The sequence below is a fragment of the Strix aluco genome, chromosome 2 (genome assembly GCF_031877795.1).
Source record: "Strix aluco isolate bStrAlu1 chromosome 2, bStrAlu1.hap1, whole genome shotgun sequence".
NCBI classification, from domain to species: domain Eukaryota; kingdom Metazoa; phylum Chordata; class Aves; order Strigiformes; family Strigidae; genus Strix; species Strix aluco.
This window is the reverse complement of record NC_133932.1, coordinates 49,491,378-49,505,617: the sequence shown is the minus strand read 5'-3', so window position 1 is coordinate 49,505,617 and position 14,240 is coordinate 49,491,378. Positions and strand designations below refer to the sequence as shown.

Sequence of the window (14,240 nt, the reverse complement as noted above, 5' to 3'; positions counted from 1 at the left end):
CTGCCGCAGATAGGAGAGATAGCAGGCGGGAAATCTCACATGTTGGCAGAGAGTTTCCTTCTGCAGGCACACGCACGGGGCTGCACGCATGCCCTCTCCCCATATACACCATTTTTCTTTTCTCCTCTACACACATACACAATTTGCCATTTCCTCCGGGGCTTAGGCGTGAGCCCACAGCCCCGCCGGGCCCGCCCGGGCCCCGGGGCCCAGGCGGCGGCAGCGCCCAGCCCCACCGGCAGGCCGGCTCTGGGGGGGGGCTGTGCGGGCGGGGGCAGCGCGGCGGGCCCCGGGCCTCCGCCTCTCCTCCCGCAGCCGGCCCGGGGGCGGCCCCGGCGGGCTGGGGGCTGGCTCTGGGGGTGGGGGGCGGCCCTGCGGCCGGCAGCGTGTGAGAGCGCCCCGACCAAGCTCCTCCCCGTCGCCGGGACGTGCACTCGGGCGGCGGGCTATGGAGGCGGCGCGGCGGCGGCTGCGGGCGGGCGGCGCGGCGAAGGCCCGGAGCTCCGCGCTGCTGCTCCTGATGCTGGCGGCGGCGGCGCTGGGAGGCGATGCGGCGGAGGCGGAGGAACCGCGGCCGGCGCGGCAGCGGGGGGACGAGCAGTGCCATTACTACGCGGGGGGGCAGGTGTACCCCGGGGAGGCGGCTCGGGTGCCGGTGTCCGACCACTCGCTGCACCTCAGCCAGGCCAAAAGTAGGTGCCGGGCGGGGCGGGCGGGGGCTGCCGCTGAGGGGCGGCCTGGGGCCGGGGCGGGGCGGGAGGTGCCCGTAACGCGCCTCCTCCTCTCGGGCTGTGCCGCGGGGTGAGGGAGCACGCGGGGCCGTTAACGGCCGCGGGGGGGGGGGGGCGGTGGCGGCAGCGCCACGTCAGGCGCTCCGCGCCGCGGGGGGGGCGGCGGGGTTCCGGCCCTCCCGCCCCTCTCTCTCCCCCGACACCCCGCGGCGGAGAGGCGCTTCCCAGGCGGGCGGCCGGGGGACCGGCTCGAGCAGCCCCGGGCCCTGCACGGCCGCCCCGCGGCGTGACCGGCGCGGTTTGGTCGCGGGTGTCCCTGCGGGAGTGGCAGCGGCCGCACGCCCCTTCCCCACAGGGGCTCCGGGCCGCGGCAGCACGGTTGCTGCCCTCCGCGGGGCCGGCGAGGGGGCACGGCCCCTTCCAGCCCTACGTCTTTGTGGGGAAGTGGCGGCGAGTTTAACGCTTCACAGACCCTTAGCAAGGTCTGTGGTTCCAGAGGTAGCGAATGAGCGAAGGGAAACGCTTTAAACAATATAGAGAAGCGTTTTGTTTAGCTGAGTCGCAGGGAGATGTCAGGGGCACCCGTTCAAGTGGTCAGATGCTCCCCAAAAGTGCCGCTCTGCAGAACAGAGAAGAGAGGCAAGTCGTGTAGAAACGATCTTCGCTGTGAGAATGTACAGCTTTAAATCCTTTTCCTTTACCAAGCCAGGGCATGACTTCTGTTTTAAACGTTTGCAAACATGCTACGAAAAAAATGGAAAACCAGCCAAAATATTTGTAACTAACACTGTTTGGTTTTTCCTCCCTTCCTAATGTAAATTCTTACAGCATTTCAGACATGTTTTTAATCCCCCAAAAAATCACCTTAATTTAGGAAGGGAGTCAAGATACATATTTTACTTAATTGCTTTTCCTTCTCCCTCGTAATCTGAAAGTCAGATGAAGAGAATGTTTTGCTACAGAGATTAGATTTGGGGTGTCACTATTTTGTAAAAAGCAACATATTTGAAACATTTTTGGAGACCTTGAAGTTACTTGGAGGTTAATCCTTGCTTTCACTTGAAAATAGTCCCATACCTGCAAAGACTCAGTAAAAAGACATTAGAAGTCGGGGGCTTGATATCTGATCAGAAAGAATTCTGCAGAAGACTTGAGGGGAAGAAGAGCATTTCTTCAAAAAATGTAAACTGAAATTATCAGTCATACCGACTGACTCTCTGTACCTGCATTGCTGCATCCTTTGTGAATTATATCAAGTGAAACCAGACTTCCCACTCAGGGGCACGAGCTGTCTGATGATTTGGGGTATTTTTTGCAGTCCTTGTTATACATCCTCACTAACTTATTCTACGGCTGTGGGTTGTCCTAAGAAAAGGAGAGCCCAACAACACAGTCATCCAGATAATTAAGATGCCATATATTTTTGTCAGCAGCATTTCCTCGGTTTCCTGGAGCTGTATGTCAATGTCCTTTATATCACAAGTGTATTTAGATCACCTTGTACATCCAGCATACCCCATCCTTTGTCTCAGAATTCGCATTACTATGAAAACAGTACCTGGCAGATTTCACTTTTAATATTTTAAATTCAAGGTTAATCCCTTCTGATAGGAATAGTAAATACATTTCATGTGTTTTAATTGGATTTTTTTTAAACACAACTATCTTCAAGTTATAATTTGCTTAGGAGTTGTATGTTAATAAATATACACTGTATTTTTAGGCATTTGTCTCCAAAAATGTTGTAGCATGTATTTTTTGTTGACTTGAATTCCAAGTAGTTTTTCATGGCTAAAAAGTAACAATATGAATTTGAACCATCATATGCTTCTGGTTCACAACAGCTATTCAAAACCAAATCCTGAGGGTTCCTGAAGTCTTAAACAGTTTCTCCTTCAGTCTAACGGTTGTTCTGCCATGAGCTGGTAGTGCATACGTGGTTCGTTCAGAATGCCCAGATAAGGTTTGTGTGCCCTTGATTATCAGTGATTCAGAGGGCTCACGTATAAGCACAAGTTGGTCAAAATATTTGCTTTCCACGTGTACTGAAACCTACATGTCTTCATCATCCTGTAACCTCTGCCAGCTGTGAACTTTTTTTAAGTGGTAAGAAAATTTCATTTTGTAACTGTGTCCAGTAGGTTGTTTTTCAAGCAAAAGGAGGAACAGTTGTCCTTGCACACCAGCTAGCTAATGAACAGCTTTGAACACGTGCTTCGCATTCTGACTTTTAACTGAATGTCCTTCCTATTTCAGTCTCCAAGCCAGCACCTTACTGGGAAGGAACAGCAGTCATTAATGGAGAGTTTAAAGAGTTGAAATTAACGGATTATGAAGGAAAATATCTTGTCTTCTTCTTCTATCCTCTTGACTTGTAAGTAAGACCAGTGTAGACATACCAAGACTGAGTGCAGCTGCCCTACACTCGTCAGTCAGTAATTTTCTTTTTTTTCAAAGGTCTTGTTTTTTTGTTTGGTAAGGGTTTGGGGGAGAAGAAATGAGTGACAGAAGCAAATACATTCTTTGCATTTGTGTTTTCTTCATGCATTGGTAAAATTGCAACACAATCTTTGTCCTAATAAGTGTGTCCACTAATTTGTGTCTCCACACAAAAAAATAGCTTTCAGTCTGTAGTACCCAGTCAGGCAAACTTTACTTTCTGTGTGATGCTGTAAATCACTGGTGCAAATAGAAGACAGCACCCCATCTATATTTTCTAGAGTGTATGTAGTGTATCTGGGAGGTGGCATTTTCCCTTTAAGCTCATCCCGTAACATCCTAAAAACACTCAACCATTACCCTTCTTTATTTAGAATACTTAACTGGCTGAGTGAAAACATCTCTGCTTTCCACCAGACAATCCCATTTCTTTCCTCAAAATGAGGAAAAGAGGACAGAGATGCATAACTACCATAACATTATAAAGGAAGTAAAGTGGCTCTTGGCCCTTAGCTTCAAGGCCCTAGAAATTGTGATCTTTACCACTTTATTTCCTCTGTAGTGGAATAAGTTCACGTCAAAATAGTTAAAACTTGCAGACATGCACAGTAACAACAAATTATAGTATGTACCTCTGAGAAAAATTGGCTAATTGTGCTTAAATTCAAGCACTTAATGTTCATAAAGTCTAAAAGAAAGTAAGCGTAAAAACGCTTGAATCCAGACTGTAAACTAATAGTAGGTTTATAATCTTCAGTAATAAATCATGTAAATAAGCTGGAGTCTAAGGCTGGAAGACTTGTCAGGCAGCATTTCAGTTAAATACTTGAAGAAGCAGTAAAAAATAAGTAAAAGCTGAAATAATTTATGATGAATACACCATTTTAAGTTAAACAGAGAACTTACTGGATGTTTCATGAAATTTTGACTTTATCTTGTCTTAAATTATCTAGTACATTTGTATGTCCAACTGAGATAATCGCCTTCAGTGACAGAATTGAAGAATTCAGAGCAATAAATACCGAAGTAGTAGCATGTTCTGTGGACTCAAAGTTCACTCACTTAGCATGGTATGTATCTTATCCTTGTCTTTCTCTAAAAATTATTCATGGGTCTATCTTAGCTGAAGAACGGTATCCCCAGATTTTTAACCTATGTAGGTATATCATACTGTGTAAAAGTGTGATGCTATTGATACAAATGCTTAAAATATTTTTCAGTGGTAAAAATTATTAACCCTAGTGCAGGAAAGTACGTTTATCTTTGAAGCTTGTTTAATATGTATTGCTTGAAATACATCATGTCTCAGTCCAAAAAATACTGCATATACAAAAAAAAAAAAAAGATAAGGATGGAAGTGTCTGTAAATGCATCACGCTGTCCCAGTTCATGAGCACATTGGTATAAAGCAAATATGACTGATAAGAAAGAGGTCATTATTAATAGATGTAGCCAAAAACTGCAAAAGATCTACTGAACATTTTGCTCGAACCATAAATAGTATTCATCTCTGTTGTGTGCAGAACAAAAAAAATGTCGCTTGCACTAAATCCTGCTGTCTGTACTGTTCTGGTTTATGACTTCTAATTTTGTGTAGGGAATATAAATCTTTGTGAGAAATACATCTGTATCTCATTTCTTTCAAAGGATTAATACTCCTCGAAAACAAGGAGGACTTGGACCTATGAAGATTCCACTTCTTTCAGACTTGACACACCAGATTTCAAAGGATTATGGAGTATATCTGGAAGATCAAGGGCATACACTTAGGTATTTCACTTGATTATGGTTTGTTGGGATTTTTTTTGCTGGGATAGTACTTACTACTCTATAGCTAAAGGACCATTTGAAATCTTTCTTTGAGAGCATATTTTACTTGGGGATTCATGCCGAGAGACAAAATAAATATTGAAGAACACAACAAAATAGCCCTAATGGGTCAAAACAGGGGTGGAGGTTAATATCCTATTTAATAGCAGTCATCAGCAGGTACCTAGGGGAGGGAAAACATGCAGAATTTCCCAGAATTGCAGTTACTCAGGGACCCCCAAGTCCAAGTGGAGTCAAGACTGAGGGTAACTAATGGCCTCAAAAGAGACATCTTTCATAAACTTTATTAGTTGCTTTCGGGATCCCTGTAACATGATAGCATCTGCAACATCCCCTGGCAGGGCCTGCCAAAGCTTAGTTTTATGTTCTGCAGAGAAGTATCCTTTTTTGTTTTTAACTTACCCTCAGCTCATGTATCTGATAGCCCAGGTAAAGAATAGTAGGTTACTAGTATTCTAAGGTGGTGGGTATTGGATGGTGTTTGCAGAGATCAAATTCCTCCCATTCAGCAGACATGAAATAGTGCTTAAACACAACACTGTAATTAGTTCTGTTTCCTAACACACACAAAAAAAATATTTTCACAGAGGCCTTTTCATTGTTGACGATAAGAGAATCCTTCGACAGATCACGATGAATGACCTTCCTGTTGGGAGATCAGTGGATGAAACGCTTCGTTTAGTACAAGCATTCCAATACACAGACAAACATGGAGAAGGTGCTCTTTTAAATACTTTCATGCTGAAGATTGTTTTGCTTAGACTGGAAGCTGTATTTGTAGCTTTTTGGAAGGTACTCAGCAGCCTTAGAGACTAGCCTCATGCTACAAGATTCTATGGTCCCCGTAACTCCACAGGTTGTTTCTAGAATAGTAATTCACATTTTGCTTCACGTCCATGAGAATGCAGAGCATAAAGCATTCCTTAGTCTGAATTAAGGCATTCTGTACCATTATCATGGTTTAACCCCAGCCAACAGCTGAGCACCACGCAGCTGCTCACTCTCTCCTCCCCGCTCCCAGTGGAAAGGGGAGATGGATCCAAAAAATAAGTAAAACTCATGGGTTGAGATAAGAACAGTTTAATAATTGAAATAAAATATAGTAGTAATAAAATAATAGTAAAGGAATATAATAATAATAATTGTAATGAAAAGGAATATAACAAAAAGAGAGAGAAATAAAACCCAAGAAAAGACAAGTGATCCACAGTGCAGTAGCTCACCACACACTAACCGATGCCTGAGCAGCGATCCGCCCCTCCCAGCCAACTCCCCCCATTTATATTCTGAGCATGACATACGGAATGGAATATTCCATTGGCCAGTTTGGGTCTGGTGCTCTGCCTGTGCTCCCTCCCAGCTACTTGTACACCTGCACACGAGCAGGACGTGGGAAGTTGAAAAGTCCTTGATCTCTTCCTAACAACTAAAAACATCAGTGCATTATCAACATTCTTATACCAAATCCCATACTGAACCCAAACCACAGCACTATTCTAGCTACTAAGAAGAAGAATTAGCTCTGTCCCAGCCAAAACCAGGACAACCATCTGTCAGAAGCGTAAGTCTGTACAAAATGTGAGGCCATGAAGAATAAGGCCAGATATTTCAGTTCCTGCTGGCAGTACAAAATAATTGAGATGCAGGCCATCCTTGTCCTGGGTCATTCATTGAGGATCTGTGACAAGTAATTGAGAGTGCTTCATGTCAAGATACATGGGGATACTGTGAAAGTCAGACTGCCATCACCTGTGTTTTCTTTACAAGTGCTATGTGATCACCTTCCCCTGACAAAGAAGCTTTCACTGGCTTCAGATCATTACTTTGTCTCAAGGATTCATACTACCCCAGTTCAAGCATAGGGTGAGCTTTTCACATTTCTTTAAATAATGTGGTTAAATAAACACATAGATTTGTTTAAATATTAATACACATGTTCAGCAGCTTAACTTCCATTTCAACTCAATTCACCTGGCATTTTAAAGCAGCTTTATCCGCAGGTACAAGTCATTACATGCTTTGCTGTACAGATTTAGAAAGATAAATGCTGATACTTAGGCTATGCACATGCGACTAAGGAAATTTAGCCTTTCTTTAGTTACAAAGCTGTCTTACAGAATACTGATCTGCAGTGTGTTTCCAGAGTACCACATTTTTTTCCAGCTCTACGTGGAATCTCACTGGCTTTTGTATGCCTTCCTAGGCACCTTACTGAATTCTTTGCACATAACACAGAAGAAAAATTCTCCAAAATTCCTAATTGCATTTGTGGTGCTTTGTCTAACAGCATGCCTCAAAGCAGTGTAATAAGGCATAACTCATTGGGCTAAAGCCTCAGAGGGAGAGCTCTGAACAGATAAGAGCTTCACTCCAGAATGTGTGACTCTGCAGGTGGTCACAGGGCTCTCGGCCACACTGCATGTTAACCACATGCTATAATCCCTTTACTTTGGAGCAAGGCTCCAAATAAAATCACTCAGTCTCTTGTGGAATCTTTGAACTGATTTCTTTGCTTAAAAAATTTACCCTAGCATTGGTTTTAAAGAAAGAAAGGTACGTCTCCATGTAGTCACCTGAATTTTATCATGAAACTTTTGTTTCTACTAGAAGAGGTGTTCATTGTCAGATACTGCTTTGCCAGTACTTTGTCTAGAGGGGCATGAGAATTAAACCAAGGCACAGGCATCCATCCAGAGATATGCAGTTTCCAGTTAATGGAAGTGGTATCAGGTATAAAATGTTATGACACTATCCCATGTATAAAGAAAACTGCATATTTAATCGTTGCAGACATTTACATGTGACACTTGTGTGCTGTTTTAGTTTAAGTTCAGAAAGAGAATATTGTGCTCAAAAATGTGTGTCTAAAAACACATTTAACATTGTGCTTGGTTTTGGTTTTTTTCCAGTTTGCCCTGCTGGTTGGAAACCTGGCAGTGAAACAGTAAGTAACTGTTTTTATTTAAATGCACATACTACTGAAAAACACTGTTACCATTTCCACTAAAGCTAAATCCAAAATCTTTGCAACTTTCAATGAGATGATATGAGTAATCTCACATTATTATAGTTACAGCTTTTGGATTACTACTGATTTAGTTAGGAGCTCGTTTCCTGCACACTAGACATATTCCAGTTGTTTCACATTCCCTGTGTGTCAACAAAAACTCTTGAGCAGCAATGAGTTCATGATCAAAAACTTTTTTTCCTCTTAACACCTGATGAGAGGAAGTTGGAAACTCTTGAGTCTCTCCTACCTTATCAGTTATTTGTCCATATAAATTCTTGGCTCTGTTGAGTCTTACTGTGGATCCTAGGCACTACCCAAAAGAAGAAAGGTACAAGTTCCCAGGCTGCTGTACTATCTGACAGAGCCAATGTGCCACTGTCAGAACTCCAGCAGAGAGCACTGCTTTGCTGTGCAATAGCGCTTCCTCCTTTGTTACTACTCCCCTACATGTGACTACAAGCAGAAGAGGTAGGGTTCAGATAAACACTCATTGAACTTGTTTGTGTTCTCTGGCTTGGATCAAGCCTCAGCAGAATAATGAAACTTTCACTAGAGGTCTGAGCTGCCTAGTTCAGATGAGATCACTGTCATTTATTTGAGCATATGGCTTTCTTCTGAACCATCTGGTGATGACAGAGCGTTGTTGTTTAAGAGCTGACTCAACAAAAAGTAGGTCCCAGCAGCCTCTAAGAAGGGTAGTGAGCGTGGTAATTGATAATAAAAACTGTGGAATGTTAAACCATGTTTCTTTGCTGGATGTGAAAACTTCCCAGGATGACTGGAGGCTAGGAGTCACCTCTTTCAAGCTAGCAGAGGAGTGTCTTAGTGAGGGAAGCTGGATATTGAGACTCTAAAATGGAAGAGGGCTGGCTGGCCTAACAGACATATTTTGAAGTTCTGCCCTCCATAACCATGGGTCACCTAAATAATACATTACCATATTTTCTAAAAAACACTCTTAGTGCATCTCCAATACTACCAATTTAAAGATCTAAACCAATACATAAGCATTCTCTTTATCCTCTGTGCAAAAGATGCAGATAATTTAAATAGCATAGTAGTTCAAAAAGCCTTTCTCGAAGATGTAGCCATGCCTTCTAAATGTGTTTGATTTAATTAGATCAAACCAGAGGAAGCCATGAGAGTGTGGTGGCCAAGGGAAGAACTGTAAGTAAGTTCTAAGACTCTTGATTACAGATGTTATTAAAATGTCTCGCCTTTGGGGCAAGCAACATAGATATATGTGCTCCCAACTGTCAAAATTCTCCCTTTGGTAGGCTGCCCTCTCTTTTCCCCCAGTCAGTTAAATCTTTCTGCTACTGCTCTGAGGTACCTTTAGAGATAAACAGTAACCTAGTGTCAAGTCAACGGATAAATTACTCTTCAGTGTTGCTGATGTGTTGGCCTTAGCATCATATTATGAACTACTATGCTTTTCTAGTTTTATAGTTTGTTGTGTTTGTGTGGTTTTGGTTCTTGACTAACATTTTCCTTTTTCTTTCTTGCACAGATAATTCCAGATCCAGCTGGAAAACTGAAGTATTTTGATAAACTAAACTGAGTCTCACTTCTGTTGAATTACATAGGTCACATCCAACTTGATTTTTGCCAATAAAATTTCATTAATTTTGTTACTTTCATGAGTTTGACTAATATGTAACTGTAGTAGACCATTAAAGGTCTTGTTGTTTAAACAGGAGTCTAACCTGTGCAAAGCACGGGTACCTCATTAGTTATCAGGGAATGTTCTTATGAAATACATATTTTCCCTTGTTTAGATGCTTTGTTTTCTCCAAATTTACTTTTCTTTGCATCTCAAGCTTAGATTCATGACTTCTGCTATTGCTAGATTACTTAATTTCTGCCAAAATGTTGTCTGCTGGGTCACATTCTAGGAGCTACAGCTAGAAAAGAGCCACTTTGGTTATGGTACATTAGTCTGTAGTCCAGAGGCAATAGCAGCTAACCCGGAAGTCAGAAATAAGTTACAGTTGCTGAATTAAGTTTCCAGTCTGTCCAAAGCTGGAAAACATTTTGAAACTACTAAGAACATACCCTACGCTACATAAATCAGTACAACTGCACTGAAAGAAATACAGCTGTGCCAGTTCATGTGATTCGAGAGCCGAACTGTGCTTTTCTATGCTTGTGTTTGTAGCGTATGTGCTGATAAGATCAATTCCATTTCACATGGTCTGAATTTTTTCCCTGGCCCTACATTGTTGACATATGTACATAGTGGTTAGTGTCCTGTGCTGATCCACTCATTAACTGTGGCTCCAAGTTTTAAGGGAGTTAATTGTAGCCTTTCCCAAGATCAGTATTGACATGTCCAATGGCCATCAGAAACTCTTGTGGCTCATGTACATTAATTTCTTCTTTCAAGGCAAAAGAACATCTCCATGGATAACATACTTCGTACTTGTGTGCACTGGAGAACCCTTTCATAAGAATGTCTTTTCCTGCTTCTTCCCACCTCTCCCTCTTTTTAACACGGTGTTCTAGAGTCTGTGCAACTGGAAGAACAGCACCTGAAGTCAGTGTCAGCTCTTCATGAGGGTCATCCTTGAAAAGGCAACAGAGAAGGCATCCTCCCTGCTCCAATCCAGCACCGCTACATTATTACTCTTGGTTGAATCCCACACTGGTGGGAACCTGCTTCCCCTTCCCCCACCAGACCATACAATTCCCTTCCTGTACACAGACACTTCAGTACAGTTCTACAGAACTAGACCAGAAGTTGCATTTTCACTGTAAAGTTACCTGATTTTGTAGACTCTGGTGAGTACTGAGCAGCTCTCTGGATTAGTCACTGGAGACAGCAGAAGCGGCTGCTTGACTTCTGCTTCAGCTCCAATACAAATACCAGCACCTAAGCGCATGCCTAGGGCAGAGGGAACCACGGCCAGAGCAAGCAGAACTCAGCCAAGCCCCAGCCTCCCTGTCCCTGTGAGGCCCAGGGAAAGGAGGAGCTCCTGATCCCGTCCAGGGGGTAATGGAGGCACAGCAGGACCAACGCTCCAGCCCATGGGATCTCAAAGACCAGAGGGCAGCATGTAGAAAGGTGGTTTCTCACATTACTAGGCTGTAAATCAGTGGCTTGAATTTTACTCAGGATTTTGTTTACAGCCTTTATCAACCCTGAAACACCAAAAACATCAACATAGAGAATGTTCAAATAACACCAAGCAACCGCAGTGTGACAAATGCAGGCCCAGCTATTACATGGATATTCATGAGCAGCCCGAGGCACAAGACAAACCTAACACTTGTGCCTGCCTTCAAAACAGGGCTTGTGCCCTCTTCAGCAGCTTTGCCTGCCTCTCCAGCCAGGACATTCTCATGGACATCTAACACTCTTCCAGCAGCAAAAACCTCTGTGGCACTAGGCCAGAAAATGAGATATTACAAAGACAGAGATGAGATATCACCCACATGTTTAACATGCTCCATCCAGCCCGCAGCTCCTTGTGGAGCCAGGCGAGTAGCAAGTTACAGCAACAAAACCATAGGTTGTATCCCTGTAGCACATACAGCAGTGAGAGCATCAAACAAAAGCAAGTGTTGAAAGCTGTACGAACCCTCAGCCAAGAAAGGAAAAAAGGACTGAGAACACTTACTGACTGAAGAAAACTGAGGCCATCTGAACACTTTGAACATTGCAGAGTTAGGTCTACAGCAGTGTATGTGTGTCAAATTTGAAAGCCCCAGCCCCCCCCCCCCCCCCCCCGCCCCCAATGCATATGGTAAGGAATGGGCTAAGGAGTTACTTTTTTTTAAAAGCAGTTCAGTAGGAATAAAAAGTCTTAGGGAAATAGTCCTTAAGCAAAGACCTGAGGTCACTATGTCGCATTACATATTTGAAATAAAAGATTATTTCTATGGAAAGGGAGAATGGGGTTTTGCAGAGATTTGGATATACTGGTAGGGAAGTTTAGGAAGGAAAAGACTGGGAAAAAAAAATGCAAAAGTGATAGTGTTTGAGAAGGAGAAATGAGAGTCTGGGGGTGGAAACAAAGGTAGATTATCAGTTACACACTGCCTCCAGGAAAGAGGGAAACCAAAGGACAGGAGATGAGATCCCTGAATAGAATAATAAAATTGGAAACTTGGTGGGGTCGAGGAGGAAGAAACAGTTTAGTTTGTGGGTTTGGGATCATAAGGATTTGCAGATCATAGAATCATAGAATGGTTTGGGTTGGCAGACACCTTAAAGGCCACCTAGTTCCAACCCCCCTGCCATGGGCAGGGACACCTTCCACCAGACCAGGTTGCTCAAAGCCCCGTCCAACCTGTCCTGGAACACTTCCAGGGGTGGGGCAGCCACAGCTTCTCTGGGCAACCTGTTCCAGTGCCCCACCACTCTCACAGTAAAGAATTTCTTCTTTACGTCTAACATAAATCTACCCTCTTTCAGTTTAAAACCGTTACCCTTCGTCCTATCACTAAACTCCCTGATAGAGACTCTCTCCCCATCTTTCCTGTCTGTCCCCTTTACATACTGGAAGGTCTCTATAAGGTCTCCCCAGAGCCGTCTCTTCTCTAGGCTGAACAACCCCAACTCTCTGTCCTTATAAGGGAGGTGCTCCAGTCCCCTGATCATCTTTGTGGCCTCCTCTGGACTCCCTCCAACAGGTCCATGTCTTTCTTATACTGGGGGCCCCAGAGCTAAACACAGTACTCCAGGTAGGGTCTCACAAGAGTAGAGCAGGGGGGGAGAATCTCCTCCCTTGACCTGCTGGCCACACTTCTCTTGATGCAGCCCAGGATACTGTTGGCTTTCTGGGCTGTGAGTGCACATTGCTGGCTCATAGTCACTTTTCCATCCACTACTACCCCAAGTCCTTCCCTGCAGGGCTGCTCTCAATCCACTCATCGCCCAGCCTGTATTTGTGCTTGGGATTGCCCCAACTCACGTTCAGGATCTTGCACTTGGCCTTGTTGAACTTCATCGAGGTTTGCACAGGCCCAACTCTCGAGCTTGTCATGACCCTTTCAAATGTTGGCGCAGAGAGTTGAGTCTAAGAACCTGATTTCCAGCTGCTGGTTTGAAAATGCTGACTTACATCATGGGAACCTCAAATGAATTCTGATAGACCAGGCAGTGCCACCTGTAATGGCCTCTCACAAAAGAGTAACTGAACAAACAACAGAGTGGTCTGTTCTTCCAGCACTCTTCACCTGATGTTTGAAATAGTGGAAGAATTCTCACACAACTCTGCTTCCCAAACCCTGAGATGTATTCATAGGTCTCTCTTGGAAGTGCATGAAACGCAGGTGCACAGAGCTGCTATCGTGAATTTAACTTTTCCATGGAAAAAGCAAAGAGCTCTGCAAAGCAGTAACCAGTAATGAGACACTGTCTTCAACTTCCACTGCTGTTTCAGGCAAGCCTCTCACATGCCTTGACTGCTCTCTCAGCTGTTAAAAGAGAAACTTGATAGGGTGCTGAGCTCTGCAGCTGAAAGCCACCTCTCCAAGCAGGACAGATCTAGCTGGGGTAGGAACTTTTGTGACCTGCCCCCCTTTGGGACGGGTACTCCAGCAAGCTTACCTCACTGAACACCACCCACCCGTGCTGCCCCACTGCCTGCAGATGCTCTAAGCGAGTTCTGCCTCCCCAGCAGCCAGCCCCGCCTCTCCTGTGGTGCAGAGCCCTGCACTAGCCTACTTGCAACGCCTGTAAGAAGAAACTCACTTTTAGCAGCACTTAATTCTGGAAGTCACCCCCTTACAGGCACCCCACCAGCTGGACTCAGAGGGCCTGGGTGACTGGTCCCTGCTGCAGGACCACACCTGAATTTTCTGCTGAACAGTTACCAGATAAAGAAGCGATGCTGTGAGCAGGGACCAGAACCCGTACCACTGTCCTTTCTGAGTGTCCCAAGTACCAGTCCCCAGAGCCACACTCCCCTCCTCCAGAAATCTCCCATTTCTGCTATTTAACAAAAGATAAGAGAGTAGGGAGCAGCCAATGCCCAGAAGTGCCTCCAGCCTCGTGGACTGGAGCCCTGCAGGGATGAGGATCCCCTGCTGTCAGGGAAAGCGCTCCAGTATATTTTCTGTGCAGGTATTGTCATCCAGCTACATCTCCCACAAAAGGCACCCCCCAGTTTCTCTTTCAAGAAATCTGCATATTTACCCTTTTATCTTCCTGTTAGCTACTGCCTCGCCCGTGAAGAAATCATCTCTCCCACACCTAGTTAAAAATGCATTCAAGAGGAGGATCA

General features: G+C 44.5%; 1 protein-coding gene across 2 annotated transcripts; it reads left to right on the top strand.

The window, feature by feature from the left end:
* Positions 1-423: 423 nt before the first annotated feature.
* On the top strand, positions 424-9,644 carry PRDX4 (peroxiredoxin 4). Of its 2 annotated transcripts, XM_074814652.1 has the most exons (8): positions 424-692; positions 2,988-3,105; positions 4,124-4,240; positions 4,818-4,940; positions 5,588-5,718; positions 7,910-7,944; positions 9,131-9,177; positions 9,521-9,644. In XM_074814652.1, the coding sequence occupies exons 1-8, from the start codon at positions 449-451 to the stop codon at positions 9,522-9,524; spliced, it is 819 nt and encodes a 272-aa protein (XP_074670753.1). In that variant the 5' UTR covers positions 424-448; the 3' UTR covers positions 9,525-9,644. The 2 variants fall into 2 exon arrangements, with proteins under 2 accessions (XP_074670753.1, XP_074670752.1); XM_074814651.1 differs by lacking the exon at positions 9,131-9,177 and having other exon boundaries at positions 426-692.
* Positions 9,645-14,240: the final 4,596 nt, after the last annotated feature.